This window comes from Trichoplusia ni, chromosome 3 (genome assembly GCF_003590095.1).
Source record: "Trichoplusia ni isolate ovarian cell line Hi5 chromosome 3, tn1, whole genome shotgun sequence".
Taxonomy (NCBI): domain Eukaryota; kingdom Metazoa; phylum Arthropoda; class Insecta; order Lepidoptera; family Noctuidae; genus Trichoplusia; species Trichoplusia ni.
In genome coordinates, this window is record NC_039480.1 from 1,251,524 (window position 1) to 1,276,882 (window position 25,359).

Sequence of the window (25,359 nt, forward strand, 5' to 3'; positions counted from 1 at the left end):
AAAATCTGGCGCCTCTGTAAAAAAAGAAGAATTGTTACGTATGTGTAGTTTTTTGTTCGTGATGCTTAATTTTTGTATTAAATATAACAAATCATAATTTACCGGTGATAAACGATCATAAATCACTTCGTTACAGAACAAAAAGCACTAATACCTTAACGAGATCATCTGTTACTGTATTTATTTCATCATTCAATAATGGCTAGAACACATTACACTTATAGCAGACCCAACAACCCGTAAATACATTAATATTAATAAAAATGTAATGCTTGTACCGCATCCCTCATTAGTGAGGAAAATCGTGAGGAATCGATGGCAAGATTAATGTTCGTAGGAACATGCAATCGTCGGGAAAACACGCTCACCAGCCACCGCGCAGTCGTTTGGACTTGTCTTAAATATTTATGGCGTCGAAAAACATTAGTTTTGTTTCATAAATATTCATTTCAATCAATCACCCTCACTCCGTTCTACTGCTGAACAAAACCCTGCTTCAAAGGTGAGAAGTACCATTTAGTCTTTTGCTTCCTGCATTCTAAGGAACTACATGTACTCATAAGAAATGGAGCTGTACCGTAAATGCTGTAGGTAAATGAGAAAGACAAAACAAAATTATGATATGCGACACATAGGCATTTGAATTGTTAGAAGTTTTTCTATATTTCACAACAGGTAATTTCTTCGATGAACAAATTTTAAGTCCTGCTCGCCAGTAGCATCCCAATCGTGCGACTACGGCGTGCGACAAAATCGCTACAAAAAGTCGGTGTTTATGTACCCAACCTTAGACACGAAGATAGATGGTTTGATTCAATGAATTAATAGTACGTATGAGATGGGTTTACGCTAACGACCTGCCTAGTGACGGGGAAAGGCCGGCGATATGATTTCTGTGTTCGTGTCGGAGTGAAAGAAAGCCGCTGAGCATATCCCGCCGTCCACGTCATGTATAAGCCAGATTAAGAAAATCGGCTTTATTAAAGTTTGCTTTAACATAAACCGCTTTACTTTCTATAGGATTGTAGATGGTTATTTATTTCTGTCGGACGATCTTCTACCGTTTTGTATTAATATTTATTAAAAAGGCCAAGCTGACCTCTTTTATAAATATGGATGGAGATTGTCTTAAAATCCCGAGGAAGTACAGAATCAGGAGAATTAAAGATTAACTTTTCATGATATGAAGCAAAAGCCGTGGATAGTGCCATACATAGCTTCCTAAACAATGACACTGTATGAACGTGTTATAATGAAAGAAAAACAGACTCAAGTATCTAAGAAGTAATAAATTCGTATGACCAAAGCGTAGTTTAATCCGGTCCCGTCCAAATGGGCGGCAAAAAACCGCCCTACCCTCACACTGCGGGTATCAAGAGGGCTTACCAAGAGATTATGTGTTCTCGGACTCATTAAGACACTCACAAATGGGAGGGTCTCTCGAATACGCTAATAGAAGTTATAACCAATTGTCGCATTTGCTATATGATTGAACTACTGGAAGGGAAATTGGATTTGCGGATTGCAAACGGAGATGCTAAGGATTTGCGAGTTCGACCAGCGCTTGAGACGATGCCGATATATTCGTAAACGCATTCACGATACACCGTCGTAAAGTCTCCATGATTGCCAGTTCACAGAACGCAGATCAGCAGCCGATGGAATGTGTAACATTTATGCTAAACGCAGTATGTTACACTCAGCGTATTTCCCTGTGACACCATTGCCTGTTTGTGGGGACAGGAAAATGAGCCAAATAAAACGCCTTCGTAAAAAACTGCTGAATGCAAGTTGAACCCTTGCCGTTAAGGGTTCTCGATATCATTTTATTCAGATTTATTAAACTCGCTCTGATTTCACGAAAGTACTAGTTACTGTATGATTTTGTTTTGGAAATCTGCAAAGTGGAACGACTGTAGGTGGGGATTTCAGAGTATTTTACGAACTAAAACGGAATTTTTAATCACGTGCTCACAAAATTATAAAAATTAAGACAATCCAGTACATCTTTATAAATCTCAAAAAAAGCTCACGAATTAATAATAGTCCTACGTCTATTTGTAAAAAAATTAACGAAATTTAATTGTGTACTTACATAACATCTAATAAAGTTAAACAATCAAGGCTGATTTTCTTTTTAAGAAAGAGTTTTTCTTATTGACCAAAGAAAAAGGTTCCTTTTTCCCTTTGAGTGCCATAAACATAGTAGGTAGAGCAGTACCCTAAAGTCCTCGCTACGATGGAGGGCGGTTGTACCCGCCGCAAATCGGCCGCATATCGTATCGGCCGCTAAGGGCTAAGAGCCGATTAACATCCAAAGGGCTGAATTAGTAAAGAGATGTTTGTGTCACCGTAAATGTATTTCAGAAGGTTATGAAGACGTTCTTTTAGCAATATTATTATGGTAGTAAATAGATAGAGATTATTTGTTCCCAGCAAAACACTAAGGGGGGGAAAATACACTATGCTTATGTTACCTGCTTTTAATTATTCATAGGCTGTATTCAATACTCAGTGGCTTATTTAGACGCATGCTAGCTTGAAATATTTATTTAAAAAATTGCTGCCTATTTTACAGACATATTGTTATAAAATGTCGTGTGTTTGCGTGGAAAGACTGATTCGATTCAATGTGTTATTTTCCGATGTATTTTGGTAAGCTTCACTTGACATTTAGTGTCTGTTTCATGTCTGTTGGTTGAATACAAAAGTTATGTCAATTCAGAGGATCAGCTAGAAAATGTACTTAAAAGATATATCCAAAAAATACTGACCAAAGTGACTTTTCCACGGTTCCGAAGTCGCTGGCGCGATGGCGTAACAAAACTTAGATAAGTATTAAATGTTTTTGAATCCATATGTATAAAATTATTTGTAGAAAAATACAAATAATTTTATACATATGGATTCGTGTTATTTTCTTATGTTTTCCATCACTAGATATAATGAATGTCTTTAATGTTACGAAATAGATTGCGAAGCAGAGATTTATATTTATTAATATTGCAGAAAATGGTTTTATTGATTAATTTGCCATCGATTAATTTGTCTTAATAAAAGTGGGTGTTGACAGTAGCAGAGTCTGTAAAATTATATGATTCATGTTATTTTTATGTCTAGGGTGGAGGTGATGCCATAGACTTCAAATTGCGGTTTCTCGCCATGAAATATTTTTACATCAGTCACAATCATAGCTGTTTGTGTAAATCGGCTATTTTTTTACTTCTTCGTGTCTTAAAATGCTACACAGAAACTGTACACTAAAGACCAATCCACAAATAAGCTTAAGGAATATTGCGTAACCTACACCTAATAAATATATGATCGTAACAATTTTGTAAGAGCGGCACCGGAAATGCATCGTCTGTGACAACTGTCCAGCTGTCACGGTTCCCGGGTTGCAGTCTGGTGATAGACGGAAAGTCAGCGGTGCCTACGAAATATATCCCATTTCACCCTTTCTAAAAATAATAATACACAAAACCAAAAATCCATTCAAATTACGTAACATATTGTGACACATAACACGTGTAAATTTGATTATAAAATGTTTCGTTGCAAATAGCAACTCATCGTATTGTCAAATATTATAATTTGTTTAATATTCCAATAATGAAGCCTGCCTGTCAACTTAATTAATCTGCATTTAATCCGAGTTCATTATCGCGGGGCGCGCGAAAATTGTTCGAATTTATTGCGATTGGACACAACCGCATCACGTCTGTTCAATCCTACTGATTGGAGTAACTAACTAGAATTGATCATATTACGAATATCTGATTATGAGCAAATTATAGACGGAAATGGTCATATTTCTAAAGGCTTAGAGAGGACAACAACCAATTGAATCTCTTGACATAGTGGGCGCGAGGTACTGTCAGTTCCATCAATGACCGGTGTCTATGCTACTGGCATTCACAGATACGTTATTAAGACAGCCCTTTTCATATATCTGTATTAATCAATCTGTTTCAGGTAAAGGCCGCCCAAATTTAATAGTAGATAATAAGCAATGCAAAGTAATACAGTGTGCAACACAATAATTCCTCAGCTTTCAGATTGTTTCAGGATTATTCAGTCATTACGTAGGCCTAAATTTGATCTTCGGCCAAATCTGTAGCAACAGCGCGCAGTAATTGGGTCAGAGGTCAGATGGTCCATAAATCAAAACCGATTTTGTGTAAATTCTGATGAAGTCAATTGATTACAGGGAATCTAATAAGACGCGATTAACCTTGATTTGAGAGCCCCTGTCCCGGATTTTAAGAAGAAAAAAGATTTCCCGCCTTAATGAACAACATCTCAAAGGAGAAAACCAAACTCCATAGAAACTTGGGCCTGGCGTTACAGAGCTGGAATTTTGCCATAAATTAGAGAACTTAGGAAGATTTCACGAGTCCAATTTTCACGTCACTCAACAATGGCCAAATTGGTAAAATCAGGCAATGTTTACACTGATTGTTAGTCTTAGCGAAACCTCCTTTTTAAAGTGAAACCTCCTTCTCAAGATCCTTAGTGAAACCTCCTTCAAAACCTGGGACCTGACAAGCGGTGCGCTATAAAGGACGGAGCGCGCTTAGCAACGCTCTCTCTTATGTCTCTCTCTCACACTCTCTGCTGTCAGGTGGCATCGCTGGAACATATGGCCGTCTCCTGCGTTGTATTTATTCAACTGTAGCGCTTGCAATCTACCATGATGAGGTTTAGGTACCTACCTACTTACTTAAAAAGCGATAAACTCAGATTAATATTGAAACTTCATTCATTCGTGAAAACTTCAGCAGAAAACTGTGTAGATAAGGCCTACTTAGATCAATAATGACATATTTAAACATTGTATTTACTACCAGGGGATTTTTTGATGCTATCTGAAATTACAGTAAACTGAGATTGCAACAATAGGTTTATTAAAATAAAAACTGTATTATTAAGATCGTTCTTTATTAACCACCTTCGTTAGGATTATCGTAATATAATAATACAGGAATTGTGCAGGAGTAAAATTGGTCCATGGTGTGGGCACAGCACCCAACCAATCTTCGCCTTTCTATTGTGTTGCAGCGGTCTGTTGCTATTCCACCATTAATGAACTCATGGTACAGTATCCACCAATCGTCAGAAGAGCAATATCCAGATCCGGTTTTCCAGCAAAGGTCAGCAGGAATGCAGGCATCCAATATGCAAGCAAGGGTCAGTCAGAAGGCAATCAGTTTCGGAGTCCAGTATTCGAGCAGAGGTTTAATATTGTAATAAATCTCGAGAATTTGAAAAACACATTCACGCGCTCGAAGATACGAAAAGCGAATGTCACTTATGAAAGCACGATGACAATTATCAGACGTTGACATTGGCATTTGACATTTGCTAGTGTAATCCATGTGAAATAAATGAATCGATGCGTTAAAATCGATTTTTTCAATTATTTATTTCCTTTAATGATTTTTTAATCGTGCTTACATAAACAAGTTATTAGACACCAGATTTTTTATTTTACAATTATTTGAATATAAAAAAAGGAATTACACTAAAATAAAGGCTAAGGCTGATCTATATTTTGCCCAAAGAATTAGTATTGCCATACAACACTGGCAATACTAATTCTTATTCTTCTGGGTACGTTTCCCGATTTTAGCAATGATGAAGATGTCTTTTTTGACGCTTTGTAATTAATGTATATTTTTCATTTTATATTGATATAGTTTTAAAAATATAATATCCGCTAAATCGATTATATCCTAGGTACACTCTATTGTTTAATGCTAGTGTTTGCAAATGAAGTTATGTACAATAAAATAAATACTTTAACGGTTTACAAAGGTTGTTTTAAATAGAAAAATAGAAATGTACTTTTTTTAGACTTGGCCATTGTAATTGATTCTAAGATTTAAATGGGTAAACAAAGAAAAATAGTAGAATTTTTTGGTACATATTTCATTTGTGTAACGGCTAGGCCCAGAATCGGGTTTCTCCTTTATTGGAAACATGGAAACTCATGGAGCTGCTGTTACAAATTAGATTAAATCAAATAAAAATGAAACTGCTTTTAAAACAGGCTTCAAACAGGATGTCAAAGAAAACAAATAAGCCGTTGATACTTTTTTTTTTTAATCTGCAGATCTAGAAGCAATTAGTACAAAAGGAATATTGAAAACATTTGTAGAAGTCACAACTGAATATAAGGCCGGATACAACGCAAATAAAAACTTAGTCCAGCCTATTTACAGCTTATTTATAATTGTACAACATTCGAGATCATTGTATTCCTATAACAAATCAATATGTCAAAGGAAACATGTAAAGGAAGTCCTTTTGATTTATAAACACGAATCCGAAGATTAAGTAATAAGAAGGTATGAGTATATTTCCCCAAAATGATTGATGGACAAAAGAAAACGGACGTAAAAATAATAAACAATTGAACAGCGATCTCAATAAAACAACAATAAAAGTCCATTTATTAAGAAACAAGTTTAGAAAAACAAAAACACGAGGAAATTGTTTAATTGTTGTTTGTTTTGTTGTCATAATGTTATTTGAAATTTATTGTACCTAATTAATTCTTGGGAAATTGAACATTCTTTTATCTCAGAATCAAGAACTTGAACATTATCTTGGCGTATCATACTAATTATACTAATTTAAAAATGCGAATGTACGTGATTGTTTTGTGTGTGTGTATGTTTGTTATCTCCGATTCCTATAATAAAAAGATTGGTGTGGAGATAGCCCACACCTTCGATTAACACATAGATTATTTATATCCGAATTTGTTAAAGTAGGGTAATGTTTTTGCAGCTGTAACCGACATCCAGGTGCGAAGCTGCGAGCAACAGCTAGAGCTTTTTACAAAACCAAGTCAATACTTTTACCACGTAACGTTATTTTAGTCCTTAGAACTTCGTTGTTAATTATTGTTTAAAGAAATAAATACAAGATTTCCCTTCCAGACAACTTTGTTAAAGAATTTATCGGTTAACGTGTTCAGGGTAATGGCTAACGGAAACTAAAAGGAATTAAAACAGTGTAACAGGCAACAGCTGGCGAGTTCACCAGATTCCGATTAGTGGCGATTGCCTACAGCCATCCGATTCACTCCTGCAACAGTTTTAAAGCCTTTCCTCGGAAACCGGGTCCGGAACCGGGTCACTTTTAGAAATGGTGTCGAATATTTTTTTGTGTATCAACAAAAAAAAACTAGCACTCGATTTCGTAGCTTAACATTCTTAACTCAATTGAAACAACGACTGTCCATGTAAGACTTTATTTATTTTTTGACTTATTCAAAACGATTATACCAAAATTTAAAAATATTTATGTACATTATGTATACTGTACCTATGTGTGACAAAACTCGTTCACAAACATTTTTTGAAATTTTTATCACCAAAATAAGTACTATTTAACTTTCAGTAAACTCACGGATACGTAGGTTTTGTAAGCTTTTGATTTACAATAACGAGATTTTCTGATAAAATCTACAAGATTAACAAATATCAGTATTTAGTGCTGGAGCGACTGCAACCGCAATAAAATCGCATTCACTATGAATACAGCATTGATTAGAGCTCGGCTTTTGGTCTAATTCATTTTACCTAACACGGTTACACCAGGTTTGAGTTGTTTCAACTAAATAGAATGTACTGCTTTCATGAAATGTTTATTATTAGAGCTGCTTTTAAATATTTATTTAAATTAAAGTGTTCCATTAAATAAATCGGATTAAAAATAAACCTTTTAACTGTAAGTACCAAACAGCAGATAATTTTTTCATGCAATTTTCATTGATGGAGCTGAAATCACCGTTCCGTTCAAATCGGTGTTAACGTAGAAAAATATAGAATAGTAAATGTTTTTACAACGCAGCTAATGTAGACAGAGGCCGGAGCATTTACGAGTCAGTTGTAACATCATAAACCGGAAGAAAAACGGTTTTACTCGACTGGCAAATCGTAAAACGCAAAGTAAGAAAATGTTCGCATTAACACGACATCGCGGAAATATTACCGAACATGATGAAAACTGTTATTCTTGGGAAAATCTAGTAATGTACCTCCGTTATCTTCTAGCATACGTTACAATTATACTGCTCTTACTTGAGATAGGTAATTTATTGTATTCACTTATAGAAACCATCAGAACCTAGTAAAAAAAACATATATTTTTTAAATAATTTTTAAAAATAATATTCTTCTAAAATTAAAATATTAGAATTCTTAGAATTGATAATTATGTTAAAAGGGCTATCAAAGTTTAAAGATATCCTAAATATTTAATCGCAATCGTAAACTATGATGTTCAATTAAGAGATAAAAGATGAAGTGCTGAATATTATATAGACTTAAAGATAATGCAATCTTTACGATATCGCAGTCTGTCTGAAAGTGAAACTACAAAATTATCGAAGTACTAAAATTCTTAGTACCCGCAAACTTACAATATAAATCTTATTAATAACGATAAAAGTTACTTCGAACTCCACTTCATTTAATACATTATAATTTGTAAGTTTTAATATCCACCAATCACACAGTTTTTGATGGGACAACTTTTTATCAATCGTGCCGTCTGACATTAGAATTATGACAGTATTTATGAACAAGCTTACAGACTGACATTACCTCCATAATAAAGTCTAATATCGGTGCTATCGTGGGAGAGGGACACACTGCTATGGCCAGTGTAGTGCGCCGTCTTGCTTAAAAGAGCCCCTTGCTCTTTCTCGGTTTAGAAACCCTTAGTAAATAAACTGTCCAAAGTTAAATTTTATTTCAGTTGGATAAATTTGAAACAAATACTTTCTCGGTAACATTAAAGGCATTAGGTATTTATTACCCGAGTCTCAGAATACCTTTCTATTAATTATGTTTTTATAGCCTACTATCAATTACAAACGCTCCTGATAATTCTATTTATTTTTCCTGTCTCACCTTAATGGGTAACAAAATTGAATAATAGGCATTAGAAGCACTTACCTTGGCTCATCATCCGACTCAAATGGCCTATCTTTCATTTTGCTGCGTAGTTTAGAATGTAATTATAGATAATGACATAAAATAAATCTTAGAGAAGTATTGATTTGGGCTTATCTTGTTACTTATTGCACTTGGCTTACGCTACTGCGTTTTGTCCAAAGAATCCAATAGAAAATATTCATGTCAAACAATGCCGCCCGCTCAAGCGCTACAAAGGCGCGCTTGAGCTGCTTGAGCTGAGTTGTGAGATCATATAAAAAGCTTCGCTGTGTTTTGTTCTTTTGTCTTTTAAACTTTATTTATTTTGGGGAATATAAATAAATTTATAACTGGCTCGTAAAAGCCTCAAACTTTAAGAGAATTTTCATTCCCAACATTCATCCACAAATACGGTTCTCGTACCTACATATTTGTCGGCGATCCCAAATATGTTTGCTTGGAATATGGCATTAATATGCGATGTGTATAGAAACTTCAATAAACCGTACACATGGACCGAACTTGCGGCCAGACTCTACTCAATTTAACAACTATCCAGACGCCTTCATGCTTTCGTAGCTTTATTCAATTTTGCTCCTTAAACCTATCCTGTGAAAGGTGATATTTGAATCGCACGAACAAATATTTCTTGAAGTAATTACATACTTAGTTTTGCTTTTGAAATTTGTTGTTTGGACCTTCGCTCTTTGCAATAATGTGCATTTTTCTCTGACATTTCTCTCTAGACAAGAGATTAGAACATGTGTAGAAACTTTATAATTGCACTTTAATTAGTACACAGATAGGATTTGTATATTAATCTCCGTTTTAATATCCACTTGTATGAAGTGCAGTTTGAATTTTGTTTAAACTGTTAAGTTTAACTGTTTGCTACGGACTACATAACTCTGGAGTAACTCAGAACAGAGTTCTTTTTGGTTTTTTCTTTTATAAAACGGCATGGATTTGTTATGCTTATACAAACACAAATACTTAATGTCGATACTAAAGGATTAGTTTGCTACAGAGATGAAGACATATGCAAAGCGTTAAGTTTTCACAGTCGTCATTAAATTGTCATTCTGCATGTAAACGATAGCAAGCTGACACGCCAGGCTGAAGACGTAAACAACAACAACCTTATCAGCGCTATTTATATGCGTACACGCATGTAAGTGGAACGCTATGTACCGTGCTCTACTTCGCGACGTCCCACTGCCCATTAATTTCATTCAACTCATTAATTTCCCCGCACGTCGTATTGGCTTCCTGCTGGTACTTACAATGCTCCACATAGACACGAAATAAGAACGCATTGAAGATCAAGTAGCGTGAAATGTTTATGTCGTTGTTTTTGTAACGACGAAACATGTGTCAACTAGTTTGGACATGTCTGACTCGAGGCGGACGAATAACTCACAAGTTCGGCCAATTAATGAAGTCTGTTTCACGATTTTGGAGAAGAACTTTTTGTTGTTTTGACTTATTTTTTACGTAACAAAAGGGTTTAAATAAAACAACTTGAACTTTATGCAGCTCTTCCTGATTCAACAATATGGCCATGCTATTCTAAAAAAAAACGTTTCTCATCTTGTTTTTCACGCGAATCAAGAGTGGTGCTTTATCATTAAAATAAATTAATCTCGTCGCTGTCGCCGTCTAATTGGTAAAGTCGATTTGATCCCAAACTTTATCGCCATGAAAGCCTATTTTCGAGTAGAACATCTTTCGAAACCGGCCACTCGGAAAATAAAAACAGATTTTTCACTGGGCTGTTTTCGTATTTTGAAAGTGCGAGTATTTTTAGCTGAAAATTAATTTGCATCAAGAACCGCTCCTTAATCTAGTGGAAAAAGAATAAAATTCAAATAGATTCGAAGCACAACAATGAGAAACTTTTCTCATACGGATTATAAATAAACAAAGAAAAACCCTGTAGCGATGTGTATCAGTTTTCATTCTCAGACGTGAAGTTCGTGATACTTACACATATATGTCACAAAATAACCGCTAGCTGTGTTCGTTGCCTTGTTTATCTTGTTTCAAAAGAGATTACACTCGTTTGAATTGTAAACCCGCAAGTCTGTATGTTGACTCGTATAAAAGCTGTCTTAAGATCAAAAGCCAGTTCAACAAAGGCCTGCATCCCAGTGCAGCTGAATATCAATGTGAAAGGAAATAGAGCCGTCTGCCGTGTCCCCCCCGACGCCACATTGTGTTTGGTTTGGAGATTGTTGACACAATTCTTTTTTATTAATGCTCCTGGCACCGTGTCACTTGTAAATTGGAAATCGCTTTGTATCTTGTCTTATGTGAAGATATTGTTTCTGATATTGTCTTTTGTTACGTGTTTACGTGGTCGAGACTGTCACCCGAGACACTAAAGCTTTTTTTTTCATGTCGTACGTTTTAACAGCACATAACACACAATAAAAAAACAATAAGATTGGATACTAGTGCAAAGTGTAATAAAATAAATGTCAGTAAATTTCAAAAAATCTCTTCGGCGATTGTTTTTTGTTATAGTTGCTAATCTTTTTTTTTCTTTTTTAAAAGACTTAGTTATGCATTTTGTTTCCTGTCCTTATCCATAGGAATGACATGTTCGAAAGTGTCTGAAAAAAACACTTAAAATATAAACTTTTTGTTTTTGATATGAACAAAAAAACGTCAGATTGTTCTGATTATTAATAATAATGAATTCCATTGCAAAGAAACAACATCTCCTACACATGAGACCCGATTTTAACATTCGTTTTGCTTAGATTATAGGTTAATTTAATTAAAAAACTTTAAATAAAACCGTGAGAAAATGGTATAACTCCTGTGTTAAGCTATCGACAGTGTCCGGTGTTAGATAGACTCGCCTGACGTCGACGTGATAGCAGGAAATAATATTTGCAGCCTTTCCTCGCTCCTCCCACACTCTACAAACATTGTGGTCGGCAACAGACACGCACTAGGCTGTGCAGACGTCGCGTTTTGTGAGATATTGCATTAGAACACTTTACGGAATGTAGCACTTAGTTTACAATGTCGATATAAAGGTCACCTGGTAAAATTTGGTAAATATGAACCAAAATATATTCTCGGTATTTAACCATGGTCTCTTGAAATATTTCGGTAAATTAATATTGAAAATATTTTTCAGTCTAGCTATTTGTTGATGAATTCAATCAATATTATAATGACACCACATTTATGCTACGCTAAAAATCTCCACACATTTTCTGGAATCTTTCGCTGAAGCAATCTGAAAACTCATTTTCAGCGATATATTTGTTAAAAAGTTGTCGCAAACTGAAATATGTATAATTAGGAATGTGCTACCTGCGGCAACTTTTGCTCATCGCTTTATGTTGGTGAAGTCCTTACACCGCACCTACTTTTCTAATTAATTATAGCTATACATGTGTTTTATTATTATTGTTTATTTTTGGGGCTCCGCACCCAAGGTTAAAAACTGAACCATATTGCCCAGGCAATTGTCAAAAGGCTGTGTGTCATGAACCTTGACAGTTAGCCTGTAGAATTTAGGTGGACCTAAAAAACTTGTCATCCAACCGATTTGCTTTTTTTTACCTATTTGTACAGAATCCTCATGTCGCGAGGCCAACTCGTACTTGACAGACTTTATGAATAAAATCTATTTACTTGACATAGTGGATAACTATCATCGCACATAATTTGTTCGAACGGTTTGAAAGCAGGCTGTTCTCATCGAGTGCGTGCAGGAGCGTTGGCGTGGCCGGAGTCCGGATAAAAGCCTTGCTGTTTGTTAAAGAAATATCAAACACGATCTCCTGAGATAATTTGAATGTCTCTGCTGTTCCTCAGAACTACTTTGCAGGATATAAACTGGTGCAGATGCTTTATCGCTTTAATTTAAGTGAATTCTTTATGTCTCTACAGATAATTCTTTCCTAATTTATTTTGCGAATAGGCCATTTTAATGTATTTTCATTTTTTAACAAAACATTCTACTATTCGAATTGGAATTTTAGAGTTCCGTACCTAAAGGACAAAAACGGATTCCTATTACTAAAGCTCCGCTATCTGTCTGACAATTTGATACTTATCATATCATAAAACTTCAATCATGAAATTTTAAACTTCACTGGTGTTTTCAATAAATAAAAAATGAAAATCGAGGTTCAGCAACGGTTGGTACGGTCCGGATATTTTTTCGTTATTTAGTGCTTAACAAGGCAGTTTTTTACGGTAAACAAAAAATAATTTTCTCTTTAAAAATGACTGTAAAGGTAACGAGAAAGGAAAATGTTGTAATTAATCAAGATTTTAATTAATCTTGCATGAATCTCGTTGATGCGCCAGATTGATGGATGACGGACTGAACAAAGATGTTTTGCCAGGAAACTTGTTATGAACACGAAATTAGGGATTATAAGTATTATACTGTAACTGGAATGCGTTGCTAATGAAGTACTTTCAACATTTATTAAGAAAAACATAAGAAATTTTGAGTTTTTAGCATAGACAAACACGTACAGTAGTGTTTTCGACAAGTATGAAAAAATCGGTTTTCTACCTTCTAGATAGTCTTCTATTCATTATAAAAATTAAACTTGTTCAGCAAGCATTCAAGGCAGTACAGTACTAGACAAGGACCAAAAATTATAGCCAACGAAGTCCACCTAGCGCTTGAACTTGTGTGCCCCTCGGAAACAATATACCTTCTTGTAACCCGCATCAAAATTATTCAAAGTAGAAAATAGTGTAATATAATACTAATAGTAATATAAGACAGCAAGCAAACAAAAACTTGTGAAATAAATCTTTTATTTATATTTACCTGTCCTTTTGTCAATAATTCAAAAATCAAGTTAATTTGAACCCACTTCCCCTCTTTCTGATCGAGTTAACATTTTGCTGCATGTTTTCATGACACAACCGTAACGAGTTTGGATTCGTTTGAATTGTTTTGACGAGTACTTTGATCCAAAACAAGAAAGCAGCCTTGAAGTTTATTTTTTATTATTATTTTATTTTTAGCTTCTTCACATCGTCGGTTATTAGGGTTTTCCAAACATCAACATCCCATATTTATTAGTTTCACAATATCTGGCCGATTCCTGAAATAGTATCCATGCCCAAAATAACGAGTATACAATACAAATATAGACAATAAGAAAAACAATATCACGCGTCTAATTACGCCACAGTTGTGTAACAATAACAAATTGTTCGTTTAATTATTTTCTTTTCCCTCTTCGCTTCGAATAACATTACCTATTCCTTAGATTTTGGATCAACAGTATCAATTTACTTCAATTTGCTTCAGTTATTTGTAATTGTATACCGATGGCTTCTTATAAACTAATTATGTTATGTAACCTCTAAACATTTAGAAAAATAATGTAAGTTTAATTTATTTGATATATTTAAACAGGGCATTCTAAATGATCGACTGCTTAGATTGAAGGTATATGACATGATATGTAGCTGACGAACAGACGGAGTAACAACGTAACATTATTATCAGTAGCGTTCCGTTTTACCCATTGGGTACTTAATCCTATTAATGCCAAGAAAGAGAACTGAAAAAAACAGAAGATAAAAAAAAAATCGAAAATTTCAAATATGCAAAAACAAATAAAATGTTATGTTTTCAACATAGAGTGTATTCAAAGCCTTTTTTGTCGTAAACGATACCTACTCTTTTAGCCATTACACAACTTTTTAATATTTACCAACATATGAAATACGTATAACCGCAGAGAACCATTACCAGAAAAAAGCAGTATAACCATGTAACTGGCAACATTACACGATAATAGCGTTAATGTGCTTGTGTTGTAAAAATTACCCACAAATTATCCTTTCACTCTGCCTATGAGTTCAGCAAACATTTGCATGGTATACAGTCGACTGCATATTTATAATAAAGCCTTCATATTGATATCGACCTCACATCAAGGTCGTAAGGTTGATTTTAGTTTTATAATATGACTACTGAAGTGTGGTGGATTGTACTAGTCACACAGTTTTTCTTATTAACGAACCGGCGCCGACCGTTCTTAGCTGTCTGGCTAATCTTTTTGTCTGAACTACTTTAATAGATTGTATTAAACAATGTAGGTCAACATCATACGAAAACGTTGTGGGAAAAACTTTTGTTAATGAGAATGTGACTGAGGAAGAATGGAAACTCTGAGAGTCTGTCAGATGTACTAGGGAAGTTATAAGATATGGTAACGAAAGCGGAACAAAACTTTCCTAAAAAGCCCAAAAAATATTTATGATACCACATAAACAAAGCTTGACATTGAGAATTATTACTATATATAGAGGATTATAAAGTTAATGTTCCTGAGAGGGAGAGCCCAAGTTTACAAATATAATTACTTTTGGAAGTTGTAAAGTAATTCCTAACGGCACAAGTCTGTACGCTGGGCTAATATTACAAGGTTTGACAATCGTCCTGTTTCGGGTTTCCACTAATACCTACCTATATCAATACTGAAGAAGCTTACAAAATATTATAGTTTTCTCTTGAAAACTTTCGATCTAGCCTCACATACGCTAGTGACTACTTGTTTTGTATGCGAAGACAAACCGTCCTTTTTTAAATCATCAGTGTGCGGAGCAGCCACTAATGAAGGTATTATTATACACAATTTAATTACATCTACTAATTGAAAGCAAAGGCTATTAAACAGAAAAGCTTTTTGCAAGAAACCTGAGAGAACTATGGATGAAATTATTCCTTAAGTGCTTATATTTATATTTCTTGTTTATGTAGTACATTAATACATAAGAAAATCTCAGAAATACTTACAACATTAAGTACGTACAACACTCTGATGTTTCTTTAAGTAAGGTGAGGTCTAGACAGACAGAAATAAAGCTTTTTATACAAACCCTCTTTACCGTCGGCGGTTTAACATACCATTATAGACGGCATTCCCTGCCTCACTATAACTAATATACATATATCAAAGCCGGCAAGTTCGGCCCGGCCCCGAACAAGTGAATTTGGGAGAACTTTACACCGATCGTTAATCATCACCGAGTGAGATGTTTTTGTAGGTTCCAGCCAACAGTTAATTAATGTACCTACTTATACTGCGAGCATTTAAGTGTATTGCAGGGAAAGAGGAAGCGCAGACCATTGGTTACGGATTACTCTAACAGGCGTATATCACGAAATCTACCGATCTTTCGAAGCATATACTTAATATGTACTTGTTTTAACAATTTTTTGCTCTATACAGAACAATCGAAACGCCAGGAGGTTTTTAGACTTAGTAACTGCTAGTTCACTAAAAAGTCTGCATCTCATCTTCAAAATAAAAAATATTTCCAAACGATACTCTATTCCTTTCAGCATATTCTGGGGCCTGTCTGCACACATTAAAGGAAAACTAAAAGCTGACAGTCTTTATTAATCTCAAGTAGCAGCTTAATGCTGTGCGCTCATCTCATTATCACGAACACAGCTGAGAAGCGGATACTCGTAAGTAAAGGATAACTTAATCATTCTATGTATAATACCGACATTTAAAAACTTTTATAATAGTGGAAGGGAGAAGCCACGTCACACTATGAAACACGTTGTTTTTATTTCACAACTATACCTAATTTACTTTTCTATGTCATTATGAGGTGGCAGGCTCCTCCACCTGGCATGGTAACAGCTCTGGTCAGAAGGGCTAGAGGGCAGAGAGGTTAATATCATTTATTAATCTGTATTTTTTTCTGCTTTAGGTAATTAGAAGCTAAGACCTTATTAGCTATTAATAGCTTAAGTGCTACGACATCCTTCTTGGCACGCTTCAACAATATTTTTCATAATTGCCATACTGAGGCCATAAAATTACCTGAATTGTGTCTGGAGCCTGTTTAATGATGCTCTCGGCATACTGGGGACTAATTCTCGAGCCTTATTCGAAGACCCCTGACATTTGTTCACGCATCCTCTATTCACTATCATCCAGAGTAGAGAGATTGAGTATATACATTTTAGTACTCAAATTCAAATTAAATACTGAACCATTAACAGGTACACAATAATGAAAAGAGTGTTTCTTGTGCGGTGACGTCCGATAGAATTAATTGGGATAAGGGCAGGAGAATGATGAGAATAATGAAAAAAGCCTTCTTAGAGTTTATTTAAGTTCTCAATACACACTGTTTGTAGGATGATAGCTTACAAGCTCAAGAATGTGCGTCAATTTAATTTATAGTTCGAGGTACAACCCCTCCTCTTAGTGTTGTATAACAAAGGATGTTCTGTTCACCTTTCCACATTATATCTTTGTAACCTTTTACGAAAAAGGAAAAAGAAACGGTCAATTGTTCGCCTCGCGGCGGGAACAAAATCCTTTGAAATGGTTCCGATATAACGGGAGAAGTGTATTATGTGCCGGTAGCGAGTGCAGCCGCGGCACCGGCGGCACTGCACGAACCTTTGAGACAAATACCCTGCTTCACGCCGCTCCACACCCTGGCATAAAGGAGATAGTTGCTGTACGCAACACTTGAGTTTTTAATTTAACGTGGAACTCTGATACGGGAAAACAACGTTAACAGAGTCAAGAATCCGGAGCATAGGTTCAAACCCTCCTAAATTGAATCTATTCAGTCTATACCGTATCGCTATTGTGGCGGCAAATTCCAGAGCCTTAACCCAATATTGTTAAAATTGATTCTAAAAGCAAGTTCAGAATAGAATGTGATAATTTATTTGTTTGGATAGATACTGTTACCAATCAAATAAAAATCATTAAATAGAGAGAAGAGACAGTTTTTTCGGTTCTCCCAAATTCAGATTCGGAAAAACGATCGCGTATAACAAACTGCCGCCTAAATAAAGCCGTTAGCTGATGTATACTGGTATTTGAGAGCGGGTGCCTCTGGCATCACATATCGTCTGCCATCGCGATATAAGCGACTATTCCTGGATTATTTATTACGGCGTTCAAACAAAGGACAAGAATCGTATTGACAGCCGAGACTATAACTCGCCTTGAAAATAATCGAAAATTCTTGTATTATTCGTGGGAAAGCTATGACAAACTAGATTTTCAAGTTTTTACCGTTAATATTTAGGTAAAAAAGAAAGACAGAAAAAGTTTTTAATAAGTACAGCATAAAAATTAAACATAACATTTAAAAAAAAGTGTACCCTGCAGCTGCACCAAAAAAAGGACTCAGTTCAGCATTAATGCCAGGCAACTAGTGCCTGACGCTGATTTTCAACTGATCCTTGGTGTTGAGTCACGAACGGTACGACTTGAACAAGACGGATTTATTTGTAGATAACATACTTAAGGCAGAATGAATTTTGGCTGAGATAGGACAACTGTGCCATAACATACGTCTATATAAATCACATAATGTAGGTATTTTCCACCGCTGCCAACATAAAATCTGACACATCCGGACTTCCAGACTAGTCAATGCTGATAGGAATCGGCAAACGAGTGTCAATAATTCAACGGAACGTTTGAAACATACACGACGTTCAATAAGGGTAGGTGTGCGACTGTCTAAAACTAGGTCACAACCATTGGACGATTAAAGAGGAAAGTCTACATCTCACTGGCTAATTACTTAGCTCTGCATAGGTAGGTAAATGTGGAGTAAATTGTAGCGTATTATTGAATTTGGCGAAGAGTATTCGCTTGATTGTTTTGTCAATATTTTATTCCGGTTAGGACTGCGTGACAAAAAGCTTGGTATCATTAACCGAAATGTTCTTTTAAGGAAACAGAAGTACGCAGATCGAAATTTTCTTTAAACATAACAAGCAATTTATTTTTTATTACAAACGAGCCTCGTTTTATTTTTGGAATTTATTAGCTCACAAAATAGAATGCTGTCGACAGCATAATGTTGGAAAGATAAAAAATGTGCCAAAAATTAACTAAATAAGATACAGTTAGGTCGTCGCCTGCCACACCTTGGTTTGGCTGTGAAGATGCCTATCACACCAATTTGAGGGTCGTAAAGTGTGAATGTCTCCCAGCCGCTAGCCGGCCGGCCCACCAGCCATGGCCAAACAAGCTGTAAACATTAAAATACGCTCGCAAAAGTTAAATTGCCTCGGGAGCCGCCTCGAATTTAATCGCAAGGAAAAAATAGACGGAAACTTCATTTTTTTCCACAATAAGGGTGGAATGGGGGAGAAATTAGATCGTGACATAGTTAGCCAAGTAGGTATATTGATTTAGGAGTTTACTGATGTTTGCATGCCGATCGGAAATGGATCCAAATTGACTGAGTGCGTGTCAAAAGCAGTTTCGGAGACTGGAGGCTTTATTTGAGTTTTTGTGCGTTTGGAAATTTACGCGGTCGGCACGATTGATGGCGGCCATGACAGGCCTTTTCTGTGACAAACGATTTAATAATGCCGTCATATTTGTTTTCATTATTGTATGCCATTGTTTTCTTTTCCAAAAACTTTTATAACCTAATTACGGAAAAAAAATCCATGCACAAAATTCTTTGGTAAATGATTTGATATTTTTTGTTTAACAAAAATAGATTACTTAAAAAGCCTTCTCATTTCAAGTGTATAATCGCAAGTACCTAGCTGATAGCTCACTAAACTATAATTACTAAGTGGTTAAGCTTTTACACTAAGAAGTTACTTTTTCACAGTTTTGAGGCAATTAAAGGCCGAAATTATATCCTTACCTTAAAAAAGGAAACTAAGCCTCTCCAGCCGGCAGGATCAAAATTTGCATGTCAAATATTTACATACAGGAAACTTTCTGCGGCACACCTTGCTGGAAATATTTCAGAGGCCCCTAATTAATGCTTCCTTTGGTTAACTTGCACCTCCCTTCCTTACCCCTCTTTTTCCATTTCCCTGAACATTGTCCGAATATCCTGAAATGGCCTTTGTGGTAAACTTATTATTTATTACAGTTATACAGACAAATTTAACGGTTTTCCATAAATTCTACGGAAACGGGCTGGTGTGCGGGAAAATTCCAATAGTAACCAATTATGTCTGCTCTGATTTTAATAATCTTGTTATTAATAATGGCTTACTGAGGACATTTTTTACTCCTTAGGTATTTGTCTATACAAATTTGATTTCAGTTTCCTAATTAGAATTATAAATATCTAGCAATTAATCCACTCGCTGGAAGGTTTATTACTTGATCGCTAATTCACTACCTACGGGTTTCAGATTCTATTCGAATGTTTGTTATTGATTCGTGGTTAGTTATTCTACCATTAGTGTTATGACACTACGCAAATTAATACTCTATTGGGATGTAAGTGTTTTGGTTTCCCACTACACATACGAACATACGCATGTAATTGGATATGTATATTTATGCGAATAATTATGATGACGCAATTTCTGTTTGGAACAATTCTGAAATAATTAATGCTTTATCTAATTCTCTCTATTGTAACGTATGGTGTGTTTGCTTTCCTCCCGTGATTTCCGCTTTAGCGACCCCACTAGATAAATACTTATTATGTGAATAGAGACTGATTGCCGACACAACTGACTCGCTCACATCATGATTTCATAGAAAGTCGCTTTCATGAAGTAATGTGGATAGCAACAACGAGGCTGAAAAATTGCTACTTAGTATATTCGATTTACTAAATTAGTGCGAACAAGGCCCAGCGTATTTGCCTATAATCTCATGGTTGATCAAACCCAAATCTTGAATAGCTAGAATGGTAGCAAAAAATAACCTCATGCCGATTTTACACAGAAATAAAAAGTAACAGCTGATAATTTACCTTTACCTCCTCAAAAAGTTTATAAAGCCAAAAGACAATTTGGGACATCAAACAATTTGGAGCACCTGATCGTAGATTAAACAGCTTTTGTCATCTCATGGGTCAGGAATTGGGATAAGACATGGATCTACGAGAACTTTAATTTAAGTCTGGAAAATAGGTTTCGATACTAGTTGGATTATTAATTATAGGTACTGTTATGAGAATCATTTTGACTGTGGTCATAGAACGTAACAAATACGTTAAGTGCGAGTATCATGATTTGTGTTTTTTTAATGCGTGATCTAAATTTTGCCCCAACATAAAGGCAAGAATGAGTAAAGTATTTCCCGTTTGCTTTTTGCTACCCCCACATCCTTCAGTAACGTAAGTAATTAAAAATAATGATTATGATAGGTAATTTGTGTTGGCCAATTTCAATCTACCGTGTGTATGTAGCCGCGTCTTAATGTGAACTCACTTTTATGACAATTTGCGTCGCTTGGCTCCAAATCAAGTGATTTGTTACAGCTGAAAAGTTAGTCTTTTTATACATAGAAAAGGTCCATCCATCGCGCGTACGTATTCATCTATCAAGGGATTAGGGAGCAATCTGTATTAGTATTCTTTTTATGCCTGTTTTTTGGAACTAATATATCATGATTAGTTGGTCTTCATCGATCTTTTGTGTAAACTGCTTCGTGTGTACTCCTAGACGAAGAAAACTTCGGAATGATGTCTGGGGAGTATTTGAATAAGTTTTTTGTACAATACGCTAACACTCTTTCCTACCTTTTAAGTTTTCCAAAACCCGTTACTGACAGTCAGCTGCCTGTCTGGTCGCCCACGGGGCCCATAATAAGAAATAACCCGTGATAGCTACATAGTTAAATTGTCACAGATGATGTAGGTATTTCTACTGCCGCAATAACAACAAATGCAAAAAATTAAGATCGAAGCTAAGCAAGCGACACTTGTTCCTTACTTATAGTCATTAAGTCAAGGGTTTGATTATATTTAGCAGCAGCAGCAGTCGTATGCACGCAGCAGTCGTATTCACTTGATCAATAATTTAATGTTTTTGTATTTTTTTCCCACAAACTTTATTTATGGTTCAATGGCAAAGCTTAGTTTCGGTTTAGGTTTTTGAACCTACATGAAAAAGAACCTAGAAAATCCCCTGGGAATACACAAACACTAAATAAGGCGAAAAAGTGCTTCGAGAGTATAAAATATCTGATCCCTTTTCGTTTCCGGGTAGCCATTTGCATGCGCGTAAAAAAAGGTACAGCACAGACCTCAAATGTAATCCTCCTAAGATCCAAGAAGACCTACTTATATGGTAGATCGTAAAATTATCTGAAAAGTGACGAGCAACCGATTTAAGTTGATGAATCGATTTAACTGTAAAACTAGTTTCAATACTTTTAATGCATCGAATAAACTTTAGTTATTCCTCGTACTCTGACTGATTAACAAGTAAGATAGAACTTATGTTTTCGAAGAAAAATACCATTTATTTTGACTAAAATAGCTCGTTTTATATAATAAACCCTACATTGTACATTACGTTAACAATAATAATTTTTTACCAGGCTCTACAGTGCCATCTATTGCCAGTCGTAAGAATCACTAGCAGGGTTGCTCCAGTAAACTCTCAGCAAGTTCAATCTAGCCTGAATAATTATTTTTCCTGAACTACTTTTATGTTGATATGTTCCGGATCATTACACTACACTCTGTCAATATCAATTTTATACTTTCGCAGTCAAAGTTAACACATTACCTCAACACAATAATGCAGCCGTGGAGTATACATTTAGGTACTAACCAAGTAACGTGAAAGTTTTCAGTGGCAATTAACTTAATTCACTTTCATTATTATTGAATTTACGAAAAGTAAGAAACAATCGCAGAATAGGTACACTGGAGAACTCTATGTGGTCAAGCACGCAAGTTCTCAAATGCTTTCGGCTTCCTGCCCACGGTTACGGTTCATCTAGTTGAAATACCAACACCTGAGGAGTACATAGTGCTTACTCTGCTGATTCTACTACAATGTGAATAGAGCGGACTGTTGAGAACCTTAGTCATTAATTATCATGACTTTGATCTTTTATGTACATCATAACACGTTATTTAAAATAATAACCGTTTAAATGCCCGTCAGCGTCAATACACAAAAAAAATAAGACCATAATAAAAAAAAAATTGCCGTCAGTCGAAAGCGCCATCTATTAGTAGGCTTATAAAGTAGCGTCTCCGTCTATTTCATTTTTACTTCAATGATGTTATAGTACTTTCAGTTAAACAACAGGTGGCGATAGAAAATGTCAATATGTATTTATATTTCCTAGTCCATTATTTTTGTAATAGCAAGCAATTTCTATTGCCTAATACATAAAATAATTTAAGATAGGTGAAAATCCGAAATAAAATGCATTAGGTTCTCACTCAGGGAGCCCAAAGTTTGTGGTTAATATACCATAGATGGCGCTCATCGCGTTTCAATTTTAACAGTTCTACGCTAACATTTAATCTTAAATGTAATATCTAATTCAATAACTTTATAGTTTTATTTTTTACGGCATATTGCCCGCACATATTTTTTCTAAATAGTTTAGTAGGAACACTTCCTTTGCATTGGGTCCATTTTGTGTATTGTCTGTGGGTGACAGCAAAAAAAAAGTAAGTGTCACTATGGATTTATATTTGTGTCGGATAGAATACGTCGAGAGCTACGCCGGCGGACAATTTATTTCAATTATCATGAATAAGCTCAGTGGAGACGCTGTGTGTTATTGCTTGTTCTAGAAAAACATATCAACTATATAAATCGTCAATAAAAAAGTTTATAACGAGTGCCGTGTAACGAATAATGGTTTGGGAAGAAACGATAGTGACGTCTCTCGATTCAGCCTTGGATATTATGGTTACGAGAAAAAGTGTATTTTGAAAATATACCAAGTGTTTTCTTGTAAAAAACGTCTGTGAAGTATTCATCGACTGTGTGGTGGTTTTGTTCGAGGTTTTGGTGTTGTATATCGGTGTTATGTCGGGTGGCAGAAGCATCGACAAGGAGCGAAAGTCTCCTCGGGAAAGCGGGGAGGACTCGGAGGACGAGAGCGAGATCCTCGAGGAGAGCCCCTGCGGTCGATGGTTGAAGCGCCGGGAAGAGGTAAGCACTGCACGATATCGTTAATTACCGTGTTTACGTCGATATATTCAGGCCATTCTAGACAAAGAGTGTCGTCAGCTGATCCGCAAGGTTAGCCCATGTTCTTCACTAATACGCAGTTAAATGTTTCTCATAGAGGATGACAGAGTTTGTTTAGCTGTCAGCATGTTGAGCAACATGATGACTACATTAACATGATACATGATTATAACTGCTACCATGAACACTTTCTACTAATGACACAATCATGGTTATCACTGAATCAGTTATTTACTGTTTTATGAGCTTTGTTTTGTAATGACATTCTGAAAAGTAATTCCATTGTTCTCTCATTTTAATGGCATGAATAATATACTTTTTGATGAATTCTTATTAAGGTTTTAATTAAATTGCTGTGATATTTTGAGTAAATTTTACTGCTAAACTTTCTTTACCTCCCACAATTTAATATAATTTATAATTAATGAACCAATAGAGATGGCATACAAGATACCTTACATAATATATTTTTAAAAGTTATTGTTTTATTGCAGTATAATATTAAAACAATAGATAGCCACTAAAAATTATACTTAGATAAGTAGGTGCATAATTCTATTTTCAAGATTTAATCGAATAAATTATTTAAACCATCTGAACATAGATATCAACTGGCAAGTCTGGCAACAGTTAATTCTTATTGAGTGACTAAATATACATAAGTGTCACAGCTGCTTCATTAAAGAAAGAGTTGATTAATTACTTACATATGTGCATCTGCCCATATTTGGCAGAGCGCAATGGATGGTGTTGTCGGCATTATGGTTTGTTGTATTTCTTATACAATCCATCTAAGTCTTTATATATTTTAAGTTATTTCTCAAAGCTCAACAATCTAATATAGACAATATGAAATTTAAATACCACTTTTTCAAACAGTATTGGTGCCACCGTGTTTCCTTATTTATAGCGTTTTCATCTAAAAGAGCTTATAAATCACTTTAAGTCTTGTTGAATTTGCATTTAGACAGTCTATTTATAAACTGTGTTCATAAAATGAAAACAATAAACATAATGTTTCCAGCTTGTACGTTCAACACTTACTCATGTAATGTATGACTTAAAATGTGAAAGTTACCGTTTAGCACATGTCATCCTGAGAGCACTCAGTAATAATTCAATCAATGAAAGTAAGAAGAAAGCTTTTTCATATAATTACATAGGCTCCCTCTCTCTAGTGCCTAGTACTATCTCGCAGTGAAAGTTAATAGCTAGAAATGTCACGCTATTATAATTATATTGAGCTAGTCTAACTGTAGGGTAAGCAGACATTATGGATATGGTTTCCACCAATATTGTAATAATATGAGGAATGCTATTTTTTAGTACAGTGTCTCACAAAACAGTACACACAGTTTGTCTGCGAGATCAAAAGTTTATAAACTTAACTTATACATTTTTTTCACAGTCAATGAAAATATTCCTTAAGCAGATTCACAATTATTCATTTAATAACAGGCTATCCTGATGTGTATA

The 25,359-nt window shown here is 35.2% G+C and overlaps 1 protein-coding gene across 1 annotated transcript in view; it reads left to right on the plus strand.

Moving 5' to 3' along the window:
* Nucleotides 1-23,353: 23,353 nt before the first annotated feature.
* Nucleotides 23,354-25,359, plus strand: part of LOC113508812 (nuclear receptor-binding protein homolog) — a gene marked incomplete at its 3' end in the record, with an annotated part of 66,408 nt that continues 64,402 nt past the window's right edge. Inside the window, exon 1 of the mRNA XM_026891938.1 lies at nt 23,354-23,844. Within this exon, the coding sequence (XP_026747739.1) occupies nt 23,719-23,844 (126 nt within the window). The remainder of the gene's footprint in view (nt 23,845-25,359) is intronic.